At 34.8% G+C, this 26,582-nt stretch overlaps 3 protein-coding genes and 2 long non-coding RNA genes across 10 annotated transcripts; 1 reads left to right on the plus strand and 4 right to left on the minus strand.

The window, feature by feature from the left end:
* Positions 1-1,694, minus strand: LOC130551668 (uncharacterized). The gene is made up of 3 exons (XR_008962645.1): positions 1,440-1,694; positions 1,172-1,294; positions 1-987 (listed from the first exon to the last, which is right to left on the minus strand). It is a non-coding gene; the product is annotated as an uncharacterized LOC130551668 (long non-coding RNA).
* A 1,969-nt stretch (positions 1,695-3,663) lies between these two features.
* Positions 3,664-13,551, plus strand: LOC130551664 (uncharacterized). 4 transcript variants are annotated; one of them, XM_057329475.1, is made up of 18 exons: positions 3,664-3,806; positions 3,940-4,293; positions 4,382-4,738; positions 4,955-5,056; positions 5,167-5,508; positions 6,240-6,593; positions 7,110-7,196; positions 7,339-7,431; positions 7,551-7,625; positions 8,093-8,206; positions 8,323-8,457; positions 8,798-8,881; positions 9,353-9,451; positions 9,842-9,937; positions 10,732-10,827; positions 11,265-11,363; positions 11,909-11,937; positions 12,119-13,551. In XM_057329475.1, exons 1-18 carry the CDS (start codon positions 3,758-3,760, stop codon positions 12,263-12,265), a joined length of 2,712 nt encoding a protein of 903 aa, XP_057185458.1. In that variant the 5' UTR covers positions 3,664-3,757; the 3' UTR covers positions 12,266-13,551. The 4 variants fall into 4 exon arrangements, with proteins under 4 accessions (XP_057185458.1, XP_057185460.1, XP_057185459.1 ...); XM_057329477.1 differs by having other exon boundaries at positions 10,771-10,827; XM_057329476.1 differs by having other exon boundaries at positions 3,955-4,293.
* A 95-nt stretch (positions 13,552-13,646) lies between these two features.
* On the minus strand, positions 13,647-15,602 carry LOC130551667 (uncharacterized). Of its 2 annotated transcripts, XM_057329484.1 has the most exons (4): positions 15,388-15,602; positions 14,935-15,213; positions 14,634-14,756; positions 13,647-14,417 (listed from the first exon to the last, which is right to left on the minus strand). In XM_057329484.1, the coding sequence occupies exons 1-4, from the start codon at positions 15,524-15,526 to the stop codon at positions 14,401-14,403; spliced, it is 558 nt and encodes a 185-aa protein (XP_057185467.1). In that variant the 5' UTR covers positions 15,527-15,602; the 3' UTR covers positions 13,647-14,400. The 2 variants fall into 2 exon arrangements, with proteins under 2 accessions (XP_057185467.1, XP_057185466.1); XM_057329483.1 differs by lacking the exon at positions 13,647-14,417 and having other exon boundaries at positions 14,437-14,756.
* A 2,045-nt stretch (positions 15,603-17,647) lies between these two features.
* Positions 17,648-20,134, minus strand: LOC130551666 (uncharacterized protein DDB_G0292642-like). Of its 2 annotated transcripts, none has more exons than XM_057329480.1 (4): positions 19,984-20,134; positions 18,846-18,949; positions 18,226-18,372; positions 17,648-18,147 (listed from the first exon to the last, which is right to left on the minus strand). In XM_057329480.1, the coding sequence occupies exons 1-4, from the start codon at positions 20,060-20,062 to the stop codon at positions 17,698-17,700; spliced, it is 780 nt and encodes a 259-aa protein (XP_057185463.1). In that variant the 5' UTR covers positions 20,063-20,134; the 3' UTR covers positions 17,648-17,697. The 2 variants fall into 2 exon arrangements, with proteins under 2 accessions (XP_057185463.1, XP_057185465.1); XM_057329482.1 differs by adding an exon at positions 19,213-19,693 and having other exon boundaries at positions 18,226-18,949; positions 19,984-20,094.
* Positions 20,135-22,837: 2,703 nt separating this feature from the next.
* On the minus strand, positions 22,838-26,389 carry LOC130551669 (uncharacterized). The gene is made up of 3 exons (XR_008962646.1): positions 26,014-26,389; positions 25,769-25,891; positions 22,838-25,383 (listed from the first exon to the last, which is right to left on the minus strand). It is a non-coding gene; the product is annotated as an uncharacterized LOC130551669 (long non-coding RNA).
* Positions 26,390-26,582: the final 193 nt, after the last annotated feature.

The following is a 26,582-nucleotide window of genomic DNA, read 5'->3' on the forward strand; positions in this document are numbered from 1 at the left end:
AGTATAGATGTTTTATTTTATTTAGCTGTTGTCCAAAAACACAAGCCTTTGAAAACAACATGGCAATGTTTGTAACATATTAAGAGAGTTTAACAAGAATACAGTTGAGGCTCAAAGAATAAAGTTCACATTCATTTCAACAAAAATATCGATAAAATCGGCTAATCTTTTTTAGAAATAGAAAAATTGAAATTTGCACTACTGGTTACCTTGACAATGTTAGTCTATAGAGACGAGAGTACAGTGATATGTCAAATAATATGAACAGGAACACCATCTTTTCATTTTATTCATTATATTTTAGCTTCAAAGAAGACATGATTCTTTCACTAATGTTCTGCAAAGCTGTTTTGCTATCATGTGTACAAAAGGCTATACAAAATATGACAGTATAGATTTTCTTTGAAATGTTAATGTCAGTATTCGGTTGCAAAGTGCATTAGACAGCATGCCCATGCATGGATAACACTTGATAAAAACTTGGAAAACACTTCAGGTGAATATAAAATGAATGCAAAAGATAAGAAAACAAAATACTTCTGTCTTCATGTTACAAATATGTGTTTGCCTGACGGTATCATGAGATTTGGTGTTTATTGACAATGTTACACACTGAGACACTAAAATGTTATAGATCACTGTTATAGATGTTACGTGTCTCTGCCTAGAATGGGTTTTATCTTTCTGTCTCTTTTATATGGCATATCATTCATAAACCTGATCAATGTCTGTTCAAATTAAAGCAAACCATTGAAACACACAGGGAGAAAAACCTCAAACATTAGACAGAAACAACAATCTCATTGCAGTGAACAGACAGACAGAACATGTTTGAATTGTGTAATATTTTTTAGATTTTTTAGATTTAGATTTTGTCCACCTTGTTTCTTCTCAAGTCCAAGCGAATGTCACAGAGCTACATGTTAAGCTTTAACAATTCCAGAGAATCCGCCCGGGGCAAACGATCATCATCATCAATAGGCAGCACTTCAGAGAGAGAAATAAGTGAATTAGACAAAAACATCAGTCAACATGTAAATTTGTGAATTTTAGCTATAGCATTTGTTCTTCATTATAGCATTTGTTTAGAGAAAAACACTTAAAACCCCCACACATCTTAATTCTGAAAAATAATTTTGCTGAATAATTAAAATAGCATAAAACATCATACCTAGTGAATGGAGCTCCCAATAACCTAATCCAAGAGTCGATGAAGGTTGAATATTATAAAAGCCAAGTGTTTGATCATTTTTTAAAGATGTTTCCTCAAAATACACTGTAAGGTTATTCATGCCTGAAAACAGAAAACACACACATATGAATGATCAAAGCATAAATGATATGTCTGACAGCTATAACCTCAATCTCAAACAGGTCTACATTAAACCAACACCGTACGTTGTAGTTCTGTAAAGTAAATAAATAAACCGTTAGTCTACCTCTCGGCTCTCCAACTAGTGCAGTGCAAATTTTTGTCGTTAACTCCCGAACGGTGGTGTTATCAAATTCTTCTCTTGAAGCTGCCACATCTAATGGTCTTAGATTTCCCTTTTGAGGAAAGAAAACCTGGTACATCTTTCTGAACCTGCTGTACTTTAACAAAACACAAAACACAGAAGAAAAACTTGAGGATTGTTGGTCTGTAGAGTGTTACGTCTGTGAGAAATGCTTTCACTTTCCATCAAAGACGTGTCAATTTTTTTCTTCTTGAATAAATCTGATGCCTTTAGGAAGGTGTCGCTACATGTTCAGCTTTAGTTTTGCTGCGGTTCACTGAGCCTTTGAAACACGTCATTACATGTTTAGTAATTCCAGTGTATAAAACAGCATTTGCCACCCTGTGCCTGGGGCTTCACACTTGTATTGATTTCATGCTTAAAGTGTGTGTATGCAGTGTAGCAGAGTGTGTCACATGTACAGTAGTACTGTATGTGACACTGTCTGTGAAAACCAGACCAAACTCTCAGAATCTAATATTGATTTGTTTTTATTTATTGAATTATTTGATTTTAATCAAATAATTTTTTTTCACTATATGATTTCAATTTCTGACTCAGCCAATAATTAAGATGTCAAGATTACATTTTCACAAAATGTTCTTTGCATTATGTTGGATGATTTTATTTAGAAAACATAAAATATATCACAAAAAAATTACTTTACATCTGCATTTTATACACTCTTGAATGTTTTAAAGTAGTCTTTAAAAGTATGAAAAGCATTTTCCATAACCTATGAAAATACAGAAGAGATTCAGATTAGTTGTTGTTGACATTGCATGATATCAATGACTGAGATTAAGCTTTTTCAATGTGTATGACTGCATGTTTCAATAAATATTTACAAATGGGTTCTTGTGTTTTTATGCAGTTTTTATACGCACAAGAACTTGGAGTTGCATGTGGCATACGTTGTATGTTGCTTTACACTTCACTGAAAATCATTTTTATACACGACCCTCATACTTTATCAAAGGTTAGCATAAATGTTAAGCTTCACAGCTTAACTGTTTACTAGAAATGCTTTAGAATTTTGGTAAGATTAGGTTATAATAATGCCTAACCATTAATCATAAAAATTAGGCCTATACTTCTTATCAGTTTAGTAATGTTATCATTCTCATGTAATCTTATGGTATTGTTTTGATTGTTTACAATACATTTGTTACAGACAGCTCCTTTAAAATAACCTGCGACACAACATTTTGGTAAGCTTTTACCTCCAAACTTGGGGGTTAACTTAGAAAAGATTTTCTGCTCTTGCTGATATTATGGTCAATGCAGTGATAAACATAGCACACTCTTTCATTGACCTGACAGTGTGACAAGGAGAGCAGGATGAGGGCCATGAGGGAACGGCGCGAGGCCAGTGACACGAGTGATAATGAGCGTCAGCTGCGCGTTGCACCAGTCTTGCATCTCTCACGGAGGAGCTCGGAAGCATAAAAGGAGGAGCGACAACAGTTAAGGACGAGAGAGACCCAGGCCTAGATTTTATGCTATGTTTTATTATGTTTGTGTGGACGGCAGTCGACCGTGAGGGAGCTGTCGGCATTTTACTTTCGTTTTGTTGCTTGTTTGTTTGTTTATTTATTTATTTTATTAAAGTTTGGTTGAATGTTCGCCGGTTCCTGCCTCCTTCTTACCGTTTACTACGAACTTTGTTACAGACAGTTATAAGAGTTCACATGAATTGTCCGCAGTCAAAATGCGATCGATCACTCCTGTTTCAAATGTGTCCAAAGGTGTGGAGCTTATTCAGAACAATGTAGACCAATCCTGACAGAAAGACAATCATGACTCGTTTTTTGCTCACTTTACATTGACTTTGATATTTGTCATGAGATTTGTTTTGACAGAGTGAGACAGAGCCTGAAAGCATGTGTTTCGCAGTAAATGTGTCAGAGTTGGCAACCTGTATAAGATCTACAAGTTAAGTCATATCCATAGTTGGATCTATCAGGGGACAAACAAGATAAGCAGCCAGATGTGTCAGGAAGACTCAGCTTCCATAAAGTATTTCAACGATCAGGAAATTAGATATGGCCTGTAGAGGTTTTTGTTTCATACTTATCATTCTCTAACTCAATCAGAACTGGTTTATCTGGATCAGCTTTAGTTTCACTGAACTCTTTCTCTATTGTAAGAACCAAAACAAAACTGGTCTAAACACAACTGCATGATCCAGAAGACTCATTTACAAAGCTGTACTTGGACTTTCACTAAAGCGATGACAACATGAACGGAAATATTTGAAAATGGACACCATGTTCATTTTTGTTTTTGCGATTTTTACAATATCTGAAGGTATGACATTTCTCTCCCCCTCTCTCTCTCTCTCTCTCTCTCTCTCTCGCTTTAAGATATCGCTAGAAAAATCACTCAGTGCCAGTTTGAACCAAAACAATATTCACTTCATGTCAATCTCTTTTTTTGTAAGTAAACTTGTCTTTAGGGTTCACAGTGAAAGGTCTGTCAGGTCCTCTGGTTGTTCCTCTGGGAGGTTCAGTTCTTCTGCCCTGTTCTGTTCATTCACTCTTATCGATGGAGGATCTGGAGGTGGAATGGAGTAAATCACAGACTCTCGTTCATCTGTATCAAGATGGAGATATTAGACCAGAAGCCCAGCATCAGAGTTTTAATGATAGAGCTAATTTCTTCACTGACAACATTAAACATGGAAACTTCTCCCTCCTGTTGAAGAACGTGACAGCTCAAGATGAGGGACAATACACATGTACAGTCTACAGTGGACGCGAGTCTCATGAAACTGTGGTGGAAATTAAAGATGTCGGTAAGGGCGGCATGATTTCTGAAATTCATGAAATTAATGTAATATTTATTTTTTTATGTTATGCTGTTATCACTGTTGATTCTTTCAGAGCGTCTGACCGTGTCTGGATCAGATCAGTCTATATCAGTGTATGTTGGTGATGACGTCACTCTGAACTGCTCTGTGGACTCTCACATCCCTCCTAAAGACATTGAAGAGGTGTCATGGAAGAAAAGAGTCGGAAATGAATACATTACAATTCTGCTCTATCAAAACAACACGATTCATCCAGAATCATCAGATGAGCGATACAGAGACAGAGTTGAGTTCTTCACTGATGAAATCCACAGAGGAAACTTCTCTCTCAGACTGAAGAGAGTCAGAACTGAAGATAAAGGAGTTTACGTGTGTCAAGTGTTTGCTGGACAATTCTCAGACAGCACAACTGGAATACTGGAACAACTGGGTGAGACCTTGAATAATAAAAATACATTTTTAAACTAACCTGTCAAAGTATTGAAAGGAACTGGTTAAAATCACAGTTCTTGTCCTTGCCAGAGATGTAGACAATAATTGAATATTGTTAATAATGCAGTTTTGTCATTTATAATAAATCTGATTAGGAGACTAAAAAATACAATCAAAATGAATGTTTACATTATCTCTTGTGTGTGTGTTTCAGGTTTGTCTGGTTCACACATAATGGTGTTGATTCTGTGTATTTCTGCATGTGGATCTGCTCTTCTGTTCTGCTCTCTCATCTACTGCAGACCAAACAACACAGGTACAGTATGTTATGGGAATAATGCTTCTGATAAACACAATATATCAAACATTTCTTTAATCATTTTATACGTACAAACAGCCTTTAAGCAAAATGTCAAATCTTTTCAGTGTTCACTGTGGAAGGTTCTTATGGAGCAGTTCCTTTAGGAGATTCAGCTGTTCTCCCCTGTTTCATTGATCGACATTTAGTAACTAAAGATCTGGATGTGGAATGGAGAAGATCAGACTCGCAGATTCTGATTCATATGTACCATGATGGAAATATTGGACCAGAGGTCCAGCATGAGGATTATCATGAGAGAGCTTGTTTCTTCACTGATGACATTAAACAGGGAAATTTCTCTCTCCTGTTGAAGAATGTGACAACTGATGATTTGGGACAATACACATGTAAAGTGTTCAGACAACAGAGACCTGTGATGTCAGTCAGAGTGGATTTAAATTTATATGGTAAGTGAACAGATAATAAAAATATTATACGATATAACCTATGAGTATTTCATTTAGTCATTTTGTTACATGTGTTTCTAGACAGGAAAGTGATTTTTATTCATCCAGTTATAAATGTAACAGTTATATTGATTGAATGGTTTGGTTTATGGAATGGTTTATAACAACTGATTTTATATAAGCTGGTTTAACCCTTCAGTCTGAAAAAATGGTTTCAGAGTAAAACTTGAGCTTGTGTTTGTATAGGTTTTATCTGCTGTGGTCTGTAACGCTGTAGAGATACGGTATAGATGATAGTTGTGCATTTATGTGAGATGTATAAAGGTTAAACTGAACCAGTGAATGAGCCCAAAATATGTATTCATTCATATTTTTATTACAATTTTTTATTTAGCAAACACTTTAATACAAAGATACTTACAAGGTGTTTTTTTACAAAATGTTAATCGCAACCTAATTCGTGTCACATTTATTTTTGTACTATTGACAGTTTTGAAATGCAAAAATCTTTGGTCAGTTTTGAGCAGCATGATCATGAAAAGAGAGTAGTTTGCAACACACCAAAAATGTTTCTCTAAAATTCTAAAAAAAAAAAAAAGGGCAGATGTTTGAACAAGGCTGATACAGTATCAACAACTTTGATCATATTGTTACCGTGTATAAACAGTATGCATAAAATAACCTTTACTTTATGCCATCACAGTAGAATAAACTTGATATATCTTTTTCAGGTGTAGGGTTCATTATTAAATATTCTTGTGATCTGGTTGTTCCTCTGGGAGGTTCAGTTCTTCTGCCCTGTTCCGTTGAGTCACTTTTACCAATGGAGGACTTGGAGGTGGAATGGAGTAAATCAGGATTACAGAAACCAGTGTTTGTGTATCAAGATGGAGATATTAGACCAGAGGTCCAGCATGAGGATTATCATGAGAGAGCTTGTTTCTTCACTGATGACATTATACATGGAAACTTCTCTCTCCTGTTGAAGAATGTGACAACTAAAGATGAAGGAGAATACACATGTAAAGTTTACACACAGACAACTATGTTTTCAGTCACCACAAAATTGCTAGTGAGACAACTAGGTAAGTCAAGAGAAGTGTGGAAAATGACTGGAGCTTTAATACCCAAATTAATTTACTTTTATAAGTTAAAATAAGTTTTTTATAGTTTTACAGTTTTGTGAAGTTTTTCAAAACTATAACCAAAACTTTAAAAAAACAAATTGCATTACATATTGATATTTGTACAGGTCTGAAACCCAAACCCTGCAACATGAGCTTTAGAGGAATATTTTTTCTTGTTTTTTGTTTGTAATAAAATTGCATTTGTTTGTAAGAAGATGTATATCAGTAACAGTTGTGTGTCGCTCATTGATGCTCTGTAACCACCATTGTCTATACAGAAAGATGACATGTAATGATTCCATATGTAGGAAATACAGTTGGCTATTGTAACATTCCAGCACCTCAAAAATTCAGTTTATATTTGCTGCATTGAGAAAAATATTCTTATTTGATTGACTGTAAAAAAGGAATTGTTTAAACTGAACCTTTTATATACATTTTATATGTTGTTTTACTCTCTATTTTCACCTTTAGATTCAGTTTTTCGTCTTCAAATGTTTTTAGTCTTTTGTCCAAATATCATCATGTTCTTTGCTTTTGTCTTCTGGGGTGTTTCTGAAGGTCAGTGTTTATAATCATATCACTTAAAATATTCATTGCATCACTTTATTTTCCATAAAATATTCAAAACCTTGTCTGTTTTTAGTCAGTTTTGTTGCAACGCTGTTATTTAATGTTTGTCATTATTGTGTTTGTGTTTCAGGGTCTGTGAATGAGACAGTCTGCTGTTGTGCTCTATATATTGTCAGACCTCTCATGTTACTCTGGGCAGCTTCATATATTTTTGAGTTTAAAGGTTTGATGTTTGTCCGTGATCAGATCAAGTCTGAATATTTTATATTTGTTGACCTTCATTGATACAAAGTTACAACTGTTATAAAACGTTTAACAGTTATACAGTTTTCTGTTTTACAGGCAAAATTAAATCACTTGTTATGGAGTACAGTTGTGTTGCAGAGTATTTTGTTTTGACTGCTGTTGTTTATTCAGGTAAATGAATCCAATACATAAAAAAGGAACAGGTTATATGGGTACACTCTTAAAAATAAAGGTGCTTAAAAGGATCTTTTACAACGATGCCATAGAAGAACCATTTTTTTGCCACAACGAACCTTTTGTGAAACAGAAACAAAAAAATCAATACAACTCCCTTGTGAACTCTGTAATTGACCTACCGTTAAGCTCCTTCTCTCAAACACAGATAAGTTGAGAATCAATTGCATGGGGACGGAACACGTTTAGTTTTCAGTGCCATAGAGAATTATTGTGAGCGGTGGAGTGAGCATTTGGTTGCAATTCTCAAACTCACCACTAGACGCCACTAAAATGTAAAAACTGGACCTTTAAGTATTACGTTTTTTTAAGTTTTACTTTGGAATTCTAGTGACCTGTACATTAATTTAAAGTTATGATCATGCTTTTATTCATAGTTGTTCATTTTACCTTGTCTGTTCCAGCACTTTTTACAAATACTTGGGAGAAACTTCTGAATTATGCAGAATTTGAAAGAGTCTTGGTATTACTCCTCTATATAGTAATGATTCTGTGCTGCCTTGGCAAAAGTATTTACAGTAAGTATTTCTGTATAAACATCTTTCTATATTTCATCATACCATTAACTTATAAATTAAATTAAAATGTAATTAAATTACATTCAATCACATCAATGTTAATATTTCACTTATAGTTTTAGCTGCACAGATTGGAATCAGATGTGGGCGAACAATTAAAATGTTTGACATTGTTGCTGATCTGACCTTTGAAATTCTGCCAACATTACAATTCATTCTTCTTTTCTACACATTTGGATCGGCCAGAGCAGGTGAGTTCACATTTATCTGTGATCTGGATTCATTTGATTTTTTTGTGTATTTTTATGTGTGGGGATCAATATTATCATATAGAATTCATTAAATATTGTTTTCCTGCTCTTCAATGTTATGAAACAAATTGCTGCAGCTGTCTGATCATTAGCTGTCTAGTTTATAATATATATACATTTATAATTGACTTTGCATTAATGCAAAAACAGTGAATGATAATAATAAGCCTTTGTGATAACATGAGCAGTTTAGCATTATGTGATTGATTTACAACAAAATAAAACAAATGTTTTCATCTCTGAAAACCTGTTTTGTTCTGCTTTTCTCTTCTGTTTTCAGGACTCATCATTGTTTCAGTTTTGCCACTTTTACTAACACTGACAAATGAAAGAATGTTTTATAAATGTGATTACCACTTCAGTTGTAAGTATCTAATGAATTATGGTGGTGTCTGTTGTGTTGGGAGTGGACATTGGCATTTTTGATGCAACTATGGAAAAATAACCCATCGTTTTTAGGTTGTAATGCCACAGTCACGCAGACACATATACGTATCATCAAGTCATCATTATTACAAGACAGTCTTTATCTTTGATGGTTTGAGTTTAACAACAACAAACAATCTTAAAATTGTTATTTTTTTTGTCAATTTCATGTTAAAATGTTTAATCTGATATCTGATCACCTTCACATGACTCTTCTTGTGTTGAGTGTTAAACTCTGTGTTAAAAGGCTGTTGAACACTCTAAAAACAGCTGTGTTAAAAACAACACATTTTGTGTTAAAAATAACACAATGTGTTAAATAGAATAACACAAACAATGTGCTAAACTTAACACATCCATTTTAAGAGTGAATTAATTTTTTTTACAAAAAACACTCAATATTTTTCAGGGTCAGTGTCAGTCATAAGAACAGTGTGGCTCATTGTCACATTAGTGGTGAATGCAGTAATGATCGGCCTTTACATCATTACACTGGAATATAAAACAGGTATGAGCCCTGAAGGAACCAGAAGGCCTTTCTGCTTGCATGCTTTCCCTACGTCACACTGTGTCTACAACAGATGTGAGCGACGTGACAAGAGACTATAGAACCCATGATAATCAGTGAAGCTGGACACATTGGTGTTGCGTCGCTTGTGTCCAGTGTAGACATGGTGTCAGTGTTGGTTTTCTCCCACAGTTTATAGACTTACAGGTTAATTGGAGATGCTAAATTGCTGAAGTGAGGATTGCTATTAAGATTGAATTTGTGATGATATCTAAATGTAATTGTTTTCAATCAGTAGTTGATGAAAAACTTGTGTGAGGTGAATTCTCTCTCTGCTGTTTGCTATATGGCATTTCATAAAGTATTTTGCAATTTGTTTGTAATTTACAGATGCGGTTGGATGGGCTTGTGTGATGGTGTTTCTGCAGATACTCTGGACTGTTGTGAGATTCTCCGATCAGTCTTATTATTTCTCCATTGCTCGAGGTACAATATCAGTTATCTATGTTTGTGTGTGTGATCTCAAAAGAATCTGTCTTTTTCCATGGAGATGTTATAGACTTGAGTGGATTATGATACTAATAATCAACGTTATGATACACAGATCATCTGTGTAAATGACAGTTTTTAGCAAGAAACTCTGCAATGTTTTACATGGATACACACTATAATAGGAATGTATAACTGTGCCTATACTACAAATAAAATGTCTACACACTTTACTTGAGTTGACTGTATATGTGCGTGTGTGTGTGTGTGTGTGTGTGTGTGTGTGTGTGTGCGTGCGTGCGTGCGTGTGTGTGTGTGTGTGTGTGTGGTGTGTGTTCATGTTGTATATCCGGTGGGACCTAAACCTGATACACACCACATGGGACTCTGTGTCACCGTGGGACCAAAGTAATAAATTGTACAGAAAATATTTTACAAATTAAAATGCAAAGTAGTCTATGATCTTTAGGTTAGGGATAGGGTTAGGGATAGAATACAGTTTGTAGTATAAAAACATTACGCCTATGGACTGTCCCCAAGGGGTGTCCAACCAAGTGTGTTTGTGTGTGTGCGTGTGTGTGTGTGTGTGTGTGTGTGTGTGTGTGTGTGTGTGCGTGCGTGCGTGCGTGCGTGCGTGCGTGCGTGCGTGTGTGTGTGTGTGTGTATAATTGAACATATACATATGTATATATTTATAGAGAGAGAGAGAGAGAAAGGTCACTTTGTGCAGGAATCTCTTTTTTTGTTTGTTTGAACTTCATTCTGTGTGTTAACTTTGTCTTTCATTACAGATTTTCACCGTTTTGTCTCTCTCTATGTGTTTGGTTCAGTTGGTGTTGTTGTAATCAGCGCTGTTGCTCTAATGACTGAACTGATACTGAAAACAGGTAAACTTTTTTTTACATTATTAAGATTCAGACTGTTATTGTTAAGATGTATTTAGGTTCAGTTGGGTCTTTGAGTCACCCCAGTGATTTATATAAATTAGATTTTATGTTTGGCATCTTATTTTACTGATATATTTACATATATGGAAAACACGTGTACCTCGCTGTAGCAAGTGAGAACGGGTTTGGGTGGCAACCATTTGATATCAAGTATTCTCATGCAAAATAAAATGCCGGCCTCCTAACATATATTTTTAATGTTATGAATACCGTGAAAGTTAAAGTTTTTTATATTCACATTTATAAAATCACTGCCATTGTTGATAAGCCACCCATCTATCTGTACCCTGTTCCCTTTAAAGAATCTTTTCTCATTTTGCTTGAATTTATTGATGATGGTGTTTAAACATGTTTTTATTCTCTCTGTTTCTCACCAGTAAATGGTGAGCGTGCAGTGATGGATCTGAGATGCATTCTGTATCCCTCTGAATGTTTCTTCATCATGTCGTTGATGATTTCAGGACAACTTGCACCTAGTGAGTAAAATCTGATTTTTCTAGGTGTTAATGTTCATTACAGAACGCTGTCCCTCTCTTCTCATCTCTGAAGCTCTAGATTAATTCATGATGCTACTTGTTAGATTCAGTCATGCTTTTATTCATGCTTTTATTTCAGACCCTTAGGTCCATATTAAAAATGTACAGGAGAAAGTACAAGAGAAAGAAAAAGAAAACTATTTTTTACAACAGACCCTATTTAAACATATATAAGCTTGCATGCCAATGTTTCCAAAAGCAGGATGAGTACCTTGTCTAACTTATTGTAACATTATTTAACACCATGATCATGATTTTCTTGAATTACTTATTCGGCATATAAAATTGTACATGTAGCTCCTTAACACAGCATGCAATGTGGGGATATTATTAGACACAAACAATTGACTTGCACTTGTCCACCTTGGAAACTTAAGCAAAATTCTTAATGCATCATTAAATGCTACCTGGAGCTTTTTCACTTTTGCATTACTATATTTACTGAACTAATCCACATCTTTTCTCTCACTCTTCTAATCTCACAGAGATGAAAGAATATCTGACATTCTGCCAGGTTAGTATCGTTTACAAAATCAAGCAGATCACAGCGATACAAAATTCAACCTTCTCCAGTCAGCATCTTATAAGATTTTATTAATTTTGTATTTGACCTGTAATATAATCAAATGATTTATATCATGTTAAATTACTATCCTAAGCAAATATTACTATTGTTTAAAATATGCTGAACACAGAGATCAGCAGGATCAGAGACTCCAGCCACTGGATCAAACCAGAAGCAGAACTATCATGAACTGAAACCTCTCATGAAAACTGAACATCACAAGACTATTAGGAGTGAAGATCACATTCAGCCTGATTCGGTGATCGCACAATCATGACAGAAGATCATTCACAAACACTCTGACTGTTAGATCAAACTCTCATGAGCTCTACAAGTGTCACATATCTGCTCCTGCCACCAGAGGTCGCCACACACCACACTGACTGTTTCACCCCGGACTCTTATTCCCAAGATCCCTTCTGATTACACCCTCACCTGTCAATCACCCAGACACTAGCCACACTCACTCCATTTACACACTGCTCAGTATTGTTCGTCTAGTGCTTCATTTTAAGAGATTATCCTTGCCTTGTTTTTGATCCTTTGCCTGGTCCTGTTTTACATTTACATTTACATTTACGTTTAGTCATTTAGCAGATGCTTTTATCCAAAGCAATTTACGGGAGCAATAAGCGATATGTCATACAGGAGCAATAATAGGTGCCAATACAAAGTTACTGGTTTCAACAAAAGCCAGACCAATACCTGTTGAGAGAAAGGGTTAGTGTTGGTGTTTTTTGTTTTGTTGTTTTTTGTGACTGTCTGTCACTGGATTATCCCTTGTTTTGCTCCTTTGGATATTGTTTGCTAGATGTCGACCCTTGCTCGTCTGACCACTCTGTCTGTTAAAAAAAGCTGCATTTGGATCCGACCCAATAAGACTGACAGATTTTATTTGTCCTGGGTGCCAAGGCCCTCAATTTGGTACTCCGATCCACAGCATGATGTCAGAAATTTGACTTTAGAAAATTGACCTTAGTTCTGTGTTTATTTGGCAGTTTTGCCAAAGTGCTTTTACCTTTGGAATGGTACAGACTCCTGGAAAACATTTTCAGGAGAAAAATGTGTTTTTCAGGAAAAACATGTACAGCTCAGTTTGAATTTAAAGCTACATTCATAAAGCAAATCCTAACCCATAATACAATTTTAACCATTTCACTAATGAGGTCAGAAAAGGGAAATATTACTACAGAAGAAAATGCAAAAAACAAACTACTATCAAAACTACTTATTGGACAAACTAAGTATAACATTACTTTACAGTAGTTGGCCATTGATTTGTAATGTATACCAGAGCATTTTTGTGTTGCTTATTTCGTCTCACTTATGAGAAATCTGATGTGAATGGACAAGCTTTTTTTTTTATTTGAGGTTAGATGTCAATACAATTGAAATAATTATCTCTTAATTTGACCAACATTCTAAAGCATTACTAAAAACAACTGTTAATGCAGCTGAGGCCTAACGTGTTTGCTAACGTTTGATAAAGTATGATGGTTGCTGTGTATCAAAATGATTTTCAGTTTAGAGCAACATTAAAGAATATGCAATGTGAAACTCCAAGTTCTTGTGTGGTCTTAAATTATAAGCCTATAATTTAAAGGCTATTTTAATAATATTCAGACAATTTTGGGAGACAGAATAAAAACATTTGTACATATTTATTTAAACATGCAATCATACACATTTAAAAAGATTAATCTCAGTCATTCACAATCACAACAAACGTAAGGTTCTACTATTATAGAATGTCAACAACAACTAATCTGGGAGAAATTTGGAGGAAATATGCCTTAATACAGAGGTCATATAATGAATATACACAAAGCATTGTTTAATGCATTTACATTTTTACACTAGAACTGTTCTGCCTAAAATTAAACTGCATATAACTGTAATAATGTACAAAATATTGGTTCGTTTATCAACAGTAAACATGAGACATACATATATAAATACAGCTGGTGGTTAATGGAAGTATTTACACTTTTTTTACACATCAGACTCTCAGCTTTATTGTATATATTGTAGTAGTGATGTGGTTATCATGTGTGGATTAGTCACATTATTTAATCTTACAGCATTTTAGAGATCTGACGATGTTGTGTATGTAAAACAAGCCCTTAAAATCAATAAATCAATATTAATAAAAACATTGCTAGAATATATAAAGCCAGGTTAAAATAAGACTGAGGATACAAGTTCATATCTCTTGAAACAACATTATGGATATAAATGGATTCAGTTAATAAATAAATAAATGGCTCTTTTAATTTATTTATTTTCCAGAATTTTCAGTGAGACCTCTGATACATGTGAGTCATTCATAAGCCAGATCAATGTCAGTTAAAATCAAACTATACCATCACAACACAGAAACAGAACCTTATTGCAGTAATTAATTCTGCAGACTTACTCAGGACATCTGCCTGAAAAAAACAGATAAAGGAATGGCTCCTGAGTAAAAAATTATAAAATGAAAAGGACAAAAATATAATATATAAAAAACATCATATTTGTGTCAACACATGAATATATAGAAGTTTTTTATATACATATACAGTGCCTTATCTCTTTAGCAAATAAGCAAAATCCTTTAATACAACGAACTACAGCATAATTTAACATCATTAAACATGTCATACCTCCAGTACCAGGCGTTTTTAATTCAAAGCGCAGAACTGATAAATCTTCAACTTTATAAAACCCAAGTGTTTGATTGTACTCCAGTGGATCTTTCCCAAAAATCACTCTTATGTGATCTGGGTCTGACAACAGAAAACACACACACACACACACACACACACACACACACACACACACACGAACACAGATGCATTGATCATAGATCAGATGAATGTTTGGCATAAATAGTTTATTTCAACTATAAACGCCATCTTAATAAGTTCTACCCTATAAGAAAACTTTCTCTCAGTTAAAGCCTACCTTCGGGTGCTCCAAGTATTGAAGAGCAAAATTTTTCTTTTAGCTCTCGAATGGTGGTGTTGTTAAATTCTTCAGAACTGATCCCTTGTAATGTAAGTATACTTCTAACAGTTTTGTTTTTATCATCAAAGTCAATGAAAATCCGGTATTCCATTTCTCCACCACCGGGCATTTTTAACACAAAGAACAGAACTGATAAATGTTTGACTTTATAATATGCAAGTGTTTGATTGTCCTCCAGTAGATCTCTCCCAAAAACCACTCTAATGTCTGATGGTTCTGACAACAAAAAATAAACACAAATAACACAGATCATGAACATGGATTAAATGAAATGTTTTACATTAGTAGTTAATTTCAGCTATAAGATCCATCTTTATAATATTTTCCCTAAAAAATATAAATAATCTATTTAATCTTAAACTCTGGAGATTAAATAAACCTTCAACCTACCAGGTGATTGAGGACACAGACTGCAAAAAATTTTCTTTAGCTCTAGAACAGTGGTTTTTTTAAATTCTTCTTCAGAAGTTGCCACGGTTAATGCTTTATTTCTTTTGTCACTAAAGTTAATGAGAACTTGAAAATTCATTTTGAATCTGCTGCAACCTAATAAACTTATAAGAAAACACTTGAGGATTGTTCCTCCGTTCAGTACAACTAGCCAACTGTTTCACCTTTCATTAAATGCATGTGAATCTCTCATCACACTAAACCTGTTCAGCAGGTCAGCTTTACTGCAGCTCTTGTGAGATATTTAAACTACAGATGAGCAGCATCTGACGCACACACCCACTGATGATGTCTGCCAAATTAAATGTATTTATTTCTTTTGATCCTTGATTTTGGACAATTCTTTGTTTTGTGACATATCACTGTTCATAATAAATATATCTAAGTAAAAATTTCTGAAGTCTAGGGCATTATATGACAGACATACTGTATGTGGTCCTTAAGCAATGGATATTGCTATGCAATAACCAGTTGATGAAAGTTGAATGATAAAAAACCCAATCATATTCCAGAAATTCTTCTATAAACCACTTTTTTAACCACTAAAGTAATTCATGCCTGAAAACAGAAAACACACACAAATAGTGAACATAGCTCCAAGAACATATTTATGACATTCAATTTGATTTCAGCTATAACCTCCATCTTTAAAAAATTCCGAGTGTAAATTTGGTTTATTAATTGTAAAGTTGTGACTTTTAAGAAAGCTTTAATTTGACTGCCACTTCAGTTCACTGAACTTTTTAAACATGTCTAACTGGTTTCTAAACCTTAATGGTATGTTTTATGTACTAGACTAAACACAACAGAAAATGATTCATTTCCTGATCAACCTGCTCGGATTCATTTTGTCAGAGGTCACGACAAACTTCTGCTGGTGCTGAACTGATCGAAACATGACAGTTAAAATAAATGCTGTGAGTAAAATCAAGTTGTTTTATTTTTAAAAAGTGACTGTGTCTAGCAAAAATCCTAAAAAGTAGGCCTATATTGTATTTACTATATAAACTATAATGTTTTTCATAGTAAATACTAAAGTAGACCACAGCATTTTTTTCATGTGGGAGATATGACAGCTGACAACGCCCTGTCATATGGAGGCAAACATTACACAAAATTTTGTTAAGATTTGTAAAGATCATCTTGATAAACAAAACGTGTAAACAAACCTTATTTTTTGCAATCTTCCAAAAGTCCATGGGGAAAATGCATAGGCTTTCAGTCAAGAGAACCACTGCGACATTAATTTTCGGGTTGGCCTGCAAAAATATGTCATCTCTGCGCCACTCCTGTTGCAATTAGAGTTAAGGGTTTTCTTAACTTAAGGAGTTTCTTGCAACTGGACCCTGATCACACAGAACGCGTTTTTTAATGTTTAAAAATTTGAGGTGCCCTGCCTTTTAAAATGAACTTTTTAAATGTACAGTATGCGCTTCGGTTGTTTTTTATAGTGCAAGGCAACTGCAAAATCAGTTGTCCTGTCAGTCAAGGATTATAGCGCAAGTGCTCTAGTTGGTGTTGACACTGCACATATCAATTGCCAGTGAGATAAAGTCAAAACAATTTTGAGTTTGAGCAATTTGTGCTTTGTGCATGTGATGATGTGTAATCCTGATTTTCTGTCATTTTGGACATTATTAATGAGATCATGTGTAAATCTGTGTAAAGATAAAAATCTGACGCATCTGATCTTTTCATCTTGAATGGCACTTTTAAAGTGGTGCTACCCGTTCAGCTTTAGTGTTTATGTCACTGTGGTCGAAACAATATCCAGCCCATCCTTAAATGATGTTTTATAAAGAAAGTCCGGGAGGACGTGTGTCCAACGCTTATCATCACCATGCTTGACTTTTTATCAATGCTGGAAAAACTTTACATTTGTTTTTCCAAACTGCAGCAGTCCATTTGATTCTTTTAATCTTCCAGCAGTCTGTAAAAAGACTGTCTTAAATTTTTTTTGGTTAAAATGTTTGCATATGGGCCCGGGGCTGACTTGCTATGCCCCTGGATTATACAGTTAATTCTCACTATAATATTCAACTATAGGCCTATCACTTCAAAGATCTTAGTAGTTAGTACGTACACTACTTGACAAAACAGTAATAAACACAAACAGACGCAAGTTGATTAAGAATAGACTTAGTATAATCTACTGTATTTTATGATATATAGATTTATTCAATTATACAATAGTGTCAGTCTTACATGCAACTACACATACTTTCTTTACAGTGTCTTTGTGTTTGTAATTTATTGGTTATCTTTCCAAAATGGAATTGATGTTTGTCGTGCAGCCACACCATCTGAACAGGGAACCCACCATGTACTTGTCTTCAAACACTCTGGTGTGAGCTTGAGACAGGAAAAACAGAATTCTTTTCTGCATCTAATGCATATAATGTTCTTACAGTGCTCTGTGCTGTGTGAAATCAGTAAGCCACATGTTGGACAGGCACGGACAGCTGGACAGATAATATTACTAGCATCTGTTAAAGTGATAGTTCCACAATCTCTAAGTAAATCCAGATAGCTGCATCCTTCATTGTCACATCGATCAGATCGAGGACGATGACCCTTCCATTCTCTTTCACATTGCCAACAGAACTCAAAGGTTTTGCCATTTCTTGCAGTGCACACTGTACATTCAACACAAATATTAGCTGAGTCTGTTCTCTCGATGAACCAGTTACAACCAGGACACTAGAAAAAAGAGAAAATGCTGTATATGATGAATTCCTAGTTAACTGATGTCTATACAGATCTAGGAAGTATACTTACATTCTTGATGTCTTCCTTTCTAGTAGCGTTGTTGGCAAGTTTTTCCTGAAAGAATTGTTGCTCTTCAAGTGTCAGTTTAGCTACTTCTTCCACTTCACTGTAGGACCATTGTTCATTACACAAAGGGCATCTCAGCTCTGCTTTACCCTGCAATTTACATTTTTGAGCATGATCTCTATACATTTAAAAATAGTTTAAAATAGGGGTTCCCAGACTGGTCCCTAATCAAACACACCTGAAACAGCTAATCAAGATCTTACTGCACTCTTAAAACAGTGGATTAATGTGTTGTCCTTAACTGAACGCATCTCTGTGATATTTCTTGGGACAACATCATTTGTAATAAATTTAATAAATAAATAACACAACCAACAAATTTGAAGAGTGTAGGCACAGCAGAAACTTGCAGGCAGGTGTGTTGAGGCAGATTGAAACTAATCTCTGGCCCTCCACGATAAATTTGGGGACCCATGCTTTAAAATGACATTATCACAAAGGATTTATTTTTGTCTGCAAACACAACTTAGGTTAAAACACAACATTCTTGAGGAATGGAGAAGAAAAGGATAATTTGACGTAATTGTTTTATTTAAAACGTTTACATGATAAACAACACTTACCTCAGCCAGCTGTGTTTTGCAGTATTCTGTCAGTGTTTCTGGACCAGTGATGTGACCACAGGACAATCCTGCTCTTAAAACATCTGGATCATCGTCATATGGGTCTGATCAGAAAATTCGTACAAGACATTGCACAAATTATATGTGACCCTGGACCACACAAAACCAGTCATAAGGGTCATAAAATTGGAATTTATATATCATCTGAAAGCTGAATAAATAAGCTTTCCATTGATGTGTGATTTATAGGACAATTTTTGGTCAAGATACACTGTAACTGTTTGCAAATCTGGAAACTGAGGGCGCACAAAAATCTAAATATTGAGAAAATAACCTTTAAAGGAATATTCTGTCATCATTTACTCACCCTCAGATTGTTCCAAACCTGTTTAAAAATGTCTTTGTTCTGCTGAACACAAATGTAGATATTTGGAAGAATATCAGTAACCAATCAGCCCTCATCTGCCATTTACTGCCATAGTAGGGAAAATAAATACTATGGGAATCAATGTTACAAAGTGACAGACTTCTTGCATTTCATTTCATAGCTTTTATAGTCTTATCCTCAGTGAAAATATAGCCTATATATTGTATTATTAGTTAGTGCACCTAAATTTGAAATAAATAATGTTTTTATTATGTTATCATGTTTTATTGTGTTAGTTAGCTGAATTTTTTGAGTTATTATGGCTTAAATCAAAACTAACCAACTGCAGTTTGATTGATATTAATTAGAATGCACAATAAAAAAACATGATTTTTGAAAAATTCTAAAAACGGAGTTACTCATTTTGGAACCAAACTCTTCATTTCTTTCTTGCATCAAACGATGACTCGCCCAGTGTAGTCTGTGAGTTATGAAGAAAAGTATAAACATTTTTATAAATGCCCACAGCAGCCTCCTCTACTGCATGATCAGACGAGGATGTCAGACGTACCACGCGCTAATAACAATGAATAGTCAGACTTTCATCTTTCATTTAACGTTACCATATAAAAAGAATTTACGATATGAAACTTAACTGTACGTATTTAACATTCGTTAGGTTCAATTGTATTGTTTGTTTTAAATTGTAATATAGCTAATTAATGGTAAAAAGGTCTTGTTTCTTTAAAAAATGGGTTTAACCAAACTCACCTAAATCGCTGCACTTTTTCACAAGGGCAATTCCGAGCGAATAGTCATTTTTATCGTATCGTTTCTCGTTGTATGACATTTTGAATAAAACATTTCCAACTGCAGTTTCATTCACGCGTCTGTCTGGGGTTTGAAGTGGATAGTTTCGTTTTAAAAGGGTTTACGCAGTTCTCTGAAAGAGTAGGTGATTCTGTAAATCATGTAACAAAACTGCTCCTGGTACACTTGTTTAATTTTACAATTAACATTTAGATGATACACAGGAACAATCTACCTGCAGTGAACACGGAGCATGTTTGAATTTGTTACAAGTTGTGAATTGTGTTACATTTTTAGATGTAATCTTTCCATTGACTTACTCCTGGGCAATCCATCATCTTCATGTTTGGGTCTCAAGTTAAAATTAAATGAGAAGAATCAGTCACAAAGCATCATATTTGTCGGTGAGCAATAAAAACAGCATTAAACATCATACCAGATCCACCAGGCACTAGTAAAAGATAAACCAAACACATACAAACACACACTTGTGTGGACTTTCCATAGACTGTATAGACAACATACATTTTATACTTTAACTGTATATTCTATATCCTACCTCCAAACTCTAAATTAACCTACACAGAAACATTTTTGTAATTTTACATTTTCAGATAAACACCGTTTAGTTTGTTATACATCCCACAATTAAGGTGGTCCAGACTGTCCTATGCTTGTGACAACAAACTCTGCTATAGATCTTATCTTAACAATATATCAACAAACCTCTTTTTGACTGATCTTGACTAAAACGTGTTGATTTGGTCTCTATAAACTTTAATTGAAGAACGTTGAATGAAGCAGAATCTCACTGACAGATCTGTTCATTTCAGGTCCACAGAATAACCACCACACGACCAATGCACCTGACATCTGAATAACTGCATGCCATAAAGCTCAAGGCATCCATGCATTAAAACTCTCACTCACGCAGATGTCATCAACATCAGGAGCAAAAACACCTTGTGGTTGTATGAAGGCTCTAGTGAATAGCAGTCACAAGTCGTCCGTTCAGAGATGAAGGAATCTTTAAGAGATGATAGCTTGATTACTCTCACTGGAAATACAAAATTACAATTTTAAAAGTCCTTTTTTTAACACCGAAAACGCTGCTCATAAAGGTTATTAGTTATTAAAGTAAAATCACTCACTTTTGGGAACACATTCGAAACAAACGAGCATAACTCTGTACATTACACATGCAGAAAGTTTGTAACAGAACCGCAGCTGAAACATGAATACGGTCTGTTTAACGTAATACTTTTTGCAGTCACAAGGGGGCGCTTTTAACTAATTCAGGGCTTGTCTAGGAAAAGAGTGCAGAAACTGCAGAAAGAGTGCAATGTAAGTAGCTAAATGTTTAATGTTGGACAACTTTCATCAAAGAAATGTTAGGGCCGTCTAAAAACATGAGCATGCAGATCGTTCTCTAAAATTCGTTGCACTGTACTGTCTTCAGTATCGACTTACTTGTCAGGGAGCTATCAATCAAAAACTCACTAGCGAATCAGCGTAAAGCGGCCATAAGTCCCGCCCACACGTGAGTTTGTGCCAGAGAGGCGAACGAAAACTTAAAAAAGCGTAAACGAAAAATCTAGCCGCGAATTCAAAACTATTACTTGCAAAAACGAAACTAGGAAAATTGCTAAGAAAAATAGCAGTTTATTTGAATATCATGTCACACTATTGCACTTGAGTTTATTGATTTCATTATGAAAGTGTTTTTTTTTCTTTCTCATTGTATATTTTTGTTCGTTTTTTTAAAGTTTGCGTTCATTTTTATTGACACAAAAGGAATTCCATAGTATAAGACAATATTTTATTGTCACACTTTAATGGTTAAATGAGTTTATTTAATAGACAAACTAAACATAAAGCGTGTAAGGCTTTTATTTGTACACATAACATTGTAACTATGGAGTGTGTGTGCGGTTGCTTCATCTGACAGAGCTTCTTCCACAGGCTTCTGGCTGCTGTTTTAAATAAGCACCAGATGGCGCTGTTCTCGACACTCTCGAAGCAGTCAGGGGAAAGCCTCAGTGCTTTATGAGGCTTCATTTCCCCATCTCTAGGCTAAAAGACACTATAAGATTGTTCGTCTGCTGCAGTATGATGTGTAACAACTATCATCAACAGTTTCACTTTTCATCAAATCTTTCACTACACTAAACCTGTTCTGTAGGTCAAAGGGCACACAAAACTGCATCTAAACCTGACTTTAGTCACTACATTATAAATAATTAACCAAACCGACACACACCCTTGAATTTAATGAACTGTTTGTTCATTTCACCGGGTTCCGTGTAACTGAGTTAATTTGCATTTGAGTAACATCGTTCTTATGAAATACACTTTGAAATAATAATCCAATGATGTCTTGTTAAATTACGTTGATCTTAATTAAACATCTGTCTTATGTGAACCTCATTCCCATGGACTCTATTTATACCCTGTGTTGTGTCATGTTCAGTGTCAGACCAGTAGCAGCAATTCATGTGGAAATGGGAGCGATGCCTTTGATTATAAGGAGAACGAAAATGATGATGTCGTATTGGGTGAATTTAGAGGGACATAATGTTATGCACCCTGCAAAGAATGTAGTTAAGGAGTGTAGGGAACATAATACAGCAAAATTAAGAAGTTTTGGATGGAGAAGTAATATAAAAGCAAGGGAAATTGGTTTAGATCAAATACAGTATTGCCCCACAATATCATATTCAGAAATTCCTTACTGGTTATTTAATGCCATCAATTGACTTACAAATTCGAGAAGAATTAAAAGAAAATATGAAACAGTTGCCTGAATGGTATATAGTTAAACATTTTATGGAAAGGAAATATACAACAGAGTTTACAGATGGTTAAAAAAATCCAAAGAATGGGAATACAGGACATGCAGTATATATTCCTAAATACAACATTAAAAAAAGGACAGCAGATCATCTTTCTGTATATACAGTAGAACTGGTCGCAATAATGATAGGATTAAAGTGGATTGAAGAAAAGAAGGAAAATAATGTTTTCATTGCATCAGACAGTATGTCAGCATTATCCAGTATTAAAACAGGGAAACCATGTAGGATAGATGTATTAAATGAAGTATATCAAATTATAAAGAGATTACATAATATGGATCTGAAGGTATCTTTTATTAGGGGTCCTGCACATGTAGGATAATGAAGTAGTAGATAAGTTAGCCAAAGTATCCATTAAGTCACAAATAATAGAAATGAAAGTTTTATTAAGTAAAGGTGAGGCAAAAACAATTATAAAAGAATATTCTCAAAAAATATGGCAGAATTATTAGGATACAAACAGTTCAGGAAGACATTTACAGTATATAATATTAAGAAGTATATTGGTATTTGAAATTTCATGGGGAAAAATCGAAGGGAAGAAGTAGTGCTCTCGTGTTTAAGAATAGAACACACAGGACTCAATAAGACACTTTATTTAATAAATAAACACCATGCTGTTGTCTATGGATAAAGTGTGATAGTAGCTTGAAAAATAAGAATCCTTAAAATTGAAACAAACACACATTCATAAGTCATATTCCCAGTCATAAAACACCCTACTGTAAGAAACATGACAAGAACAGTAACATTATTCATTGTTTCTTTACAAAACAGGAATGAGACTCTTACAATTCACTGCACATGGTGTGTGTTTACACTACAGTACACAATTATTCCCACACGTTGACTTGTTTGGATTTATGGTAATGTGAAAAAGTGTCGAGTTAAATCTAACTGCTTTGATAGTATTTAATTTTCTAAAATCAGGATATATTTCAATATAGTATTACTGTAGAAATGTTGCACATTTCTGTCTTATTCATTTTGGTATTGTGGTAAGTTTTGAACTTAAGTTTAACAGTTTTGAAAAGAGTATGTAAGCATTTGCATATTGGCTTTTATAGTATTTAGGGGCGGTTTCCCAGACAGGGCTTAAGTCTAGTCTCAGACTAACTTAAATGTGAGAGATGCCTAGATCAAAAACAACTTGCACTAACATATCTTAAAATATATGAAGTTTTTTTAAGTATGTTTTTTAAAACAACTTAATTATCCCAATTTAACTAAGGCCTAGTCCTGTCTTAATCTAATCCTTGTCTGGGAAACCGCCCCATAAAGTTTTGGTAGAGTTTGTGTCTAAGTGAGAAAAGTATTCTTGTACATTGGAACAAAATGCATTAAATGACGACATCTTTCAAAGCAAAGAAAACTGATCCACAGTTCAGCTCACATAGACTGTGCATATGTTACAACTGTTCATACAGTTATCACAGGTTCATATAAACTGAGTCTAGTTTCTTTGCTGTTGAGCAGTTCCTACAGTTCCTTTTCTACTGTTGTTGCTTTCAGTTTCAGCTGCAAATGACAACATGCCCCTAAAACACACTCAGATATCACAGCGATTAAAGAAAACAAAGGGGTGGTTTCCGGGAATAAGACTTGTCCTAGACTATAATAAATATTAGAACTGTTTAAACAAAAATAAATCAGTGCCATTGTTTTGTCTCAAGGTGCACACAAACAATGTTTTTTTGAGACGCATAAATGTAAAAACTAATCAAATCATCCAGGAGCGTTGCTTGTGAAGTAAACTTGTTAAGTAATCCCAGAAGGTGCTCTTTGGTAGGGTTTCTATTCTTGTATTTCACAAGAAATCCGAGGCACTTCCTCCAGTGCATAAATATTAAAAAGCCTTTACAAAATGGCTGTAGTTCATATGCGTAATCTAATCCCTGTCCGGGTAACACAATGCTACACACACTTTAAGGGACAGTCGTGGCTTAATGGTTAGAGAGTGGGACTTGTGACCAGAAGGTTGCCGGTTCGATCCTCAGGGCTGGCGGGCAATGACTGAGGTGCCCCTGCTCCCCGGGCGCTGCAGTGATAGCTGCCCACTGCTCCATGTGTAAGTGTGTTCACCACTTGCTGTGCGTGTGTTCATTACTCACTGTATAGGTTAAACGCACATAAAAGGTCACATTTCGGGTATGGGTCACTATACCTGACTAATGTCACTTTCACTTTTTTCCTTTTTTTCACACCCACGTATGTGACACACTGACAAATAACAGCTATATGTTGTATTTTCCTCCCTAGAATGAATTTTGTCTTTCTATTTCTAACACACCTCCTCTGGGAGTCACTCGCTCATAAATCAGGTCAGTTCAAACCAAACCATCAATGCAGTGAACAGACAGTCCGTTTACACATGTTTGAACCGTGTGAAGCTGTGTATTTGTGCTCCTCCTTGTCCCTAAGTGAATCTAACAGAGCTACATTTTCAAATGTAATCTTTCCATAGACTCACTCCTAGGAAATCCCTCATCTTGATCCTCTGGTGGGCCTGCAGAGTTAAATTTAAACATAGTGTATCAGTCACAAGGATTATAGTTGTTTCAACACATACAGTAAATAATTATTAGTGAGTTTTTCATCCATAGCATTTGTTGTTCTCTTCAGCTTTATAGGAAAAAACCCACAAACTATCCATATTCAGAACTGAGACAGAATGGCACACAGTCAGCCAAAATAAATAGCCTACAGATATTGTGCATTCGATTAATATACTTCTTTTTTTATATTTTCTATAAAAATTTACAAGTTTAAATTTATTTTTGGTGAGGTTCACAGGGTTCAAAACAGCAAAGGTGTCAGTAAGTCATTTTACAGATATATAGTTGATAAATGACATTCAGGAAAGGCATCTTAATTAAGTAAAAGGGTCATACCTCCCCCACCAGGCATTCTCAAAACGATTTGAACAATAGACAAATGTTTTATCTTGTAAAATGCAAGTGTTTTATCGTCTTCGAGATCATATATTCCAAAAACCATCCCCAGACTGTTAACATCTGAAATAGAAGTCATGTACATTTTCTTAAATTTAAAATATTTTAAATAAAATATTTAATATAGTTAGTTTCATAATCGGAGTTATGAAATGTGGTGATTATGAGAGAAACCTCCAACCTACCGTTTACTCCAGGGATAAATTGTAATGCTTTTTTCTTCAGGTCCTTTGTTGTGGTTCTCTGAAATTCTTCAGATGATGTTGCAACTGACATTGTTCTAATTGTAGTTTTAGTAAGCCAGACACGGACTTCAAAGGCCATTCTCGTTATTTTCAAGCAATACTTTTCTGACTGCTAGAAAAACTATATAAAGTGCTTCTTGCAGCTTTGCTTTCACTTTTATTATTGATAATAAACAAAAGGCGTTAAAGGGCGTAACCTTACAAAAGCATCTTTACAAAATGTTTGTGTTTTAGTAAAAAAAAGACTAAAGATACAGGTATCTATCAGTGGCGATCCGTGACTCCTCTTCCGGGGAAGCAGTAATGTGAAGTTCGGCAAAACATGTATTTAGCACGTCATGTCGTCTGTGGTGCGTCATGTCAAAATACGTGTTCAGCGAGTCACGTGAACTTATGTGCATCACGCATCATGTCAAAATACATGCCTGCTGCAGATGCGTCGAAAGTGTTTATGATATCTATGAAAATTCGGATACTGACTCACATTTTTTGTCAACATTTTTGTCAAC

Source organism: Triplophysa rosa, linkage group LG3 (genome assembly GCF_024868665.1).
Source record: "Triplophysa rosa linkage group LG3, Trosa_1v2, whole genome shotgun sequence".
NCBI lineage: Eukaryota > Metazoa > Chordata > Actinopteri > Cypriniformes > Nemacheilidae > Triplophysa > Triplophysa rosa.

What these genes read in the sequence shown, in the direction of transcription:
- LOC130551664 (XM_057329475.1), top strand. Translation starts at nt 3,758, where the DNA reads ATGGACACCATGTTCATTTTTGTTTTTGCGATTTTTACAATATCTGAA. An exon ending in ATTGCTAGTGAGACAACTAG is followed by an intron (nt 6,594 to 7,109) that starts GTAAGTCAAGAG and finishes TTTCACCTTTAG; the next exon opens with ATTCAGTTTTTCGTCTTCAA. An exon ending in AATATCTGACATTCTGCCAG is followed by an intron (nt 11,938 to 12,118) that starts GTTAGTATCGTT and finishes TGCTGAACACAG; the next exon opens with AGATCAGCAGGATCAGAGAC.
- LOC130551667 (XM_057329483.1), bottom strand. Translation starts at nt 15,526, where the DNA reads ATGAATTTTCAAGTTCTCATTAACTTTAGTGACAAAAGAAATAAAGCA. An exon ending in TCTGTGTCCTCAATCACCTG is followed by an intron (nt 15,214 to 15,387) that starts GTAGGTTGAAGG and finishes TTTTGTTGTCAG; the next exon opens with AACCATCAGACATTAGAGTG. An exon ending in AATACTTGGAGCACCCGAAG is followed by an intron (nt 14,757 to 14,934) that starts GTAGGCTTTAAC and finishes TTCTGTTGTCAG; the next exon opens with ACCCAGATCACATAAGAGTG.
- LOC130551666 (XM_057329480.1), bottom strand. Translation starts at nt 20,062, where the DNA reads ATGTCATACAACGAGAAACGATACGATAAAAATGACTATTCGCTCGGA. An exon ending in GCAAAACACAGCTGGCTGAG is followed by an intron (nt 18,373 to 18,845) that starts GTAAGTGTTGTT and finishes TGTAAATTGCAG; the next exon opens with GGTAAAGCAGAGCTGAGATG. An exon ending in GAAAGGAAGACATCAAGAAT is followed by an intron (nt 18,148 to 18,225) that starts GTAAGTATACTT and finishes TCTTTTTTCTAG; the next exon opens with TGTCCTGGTTGTAACTGGTT.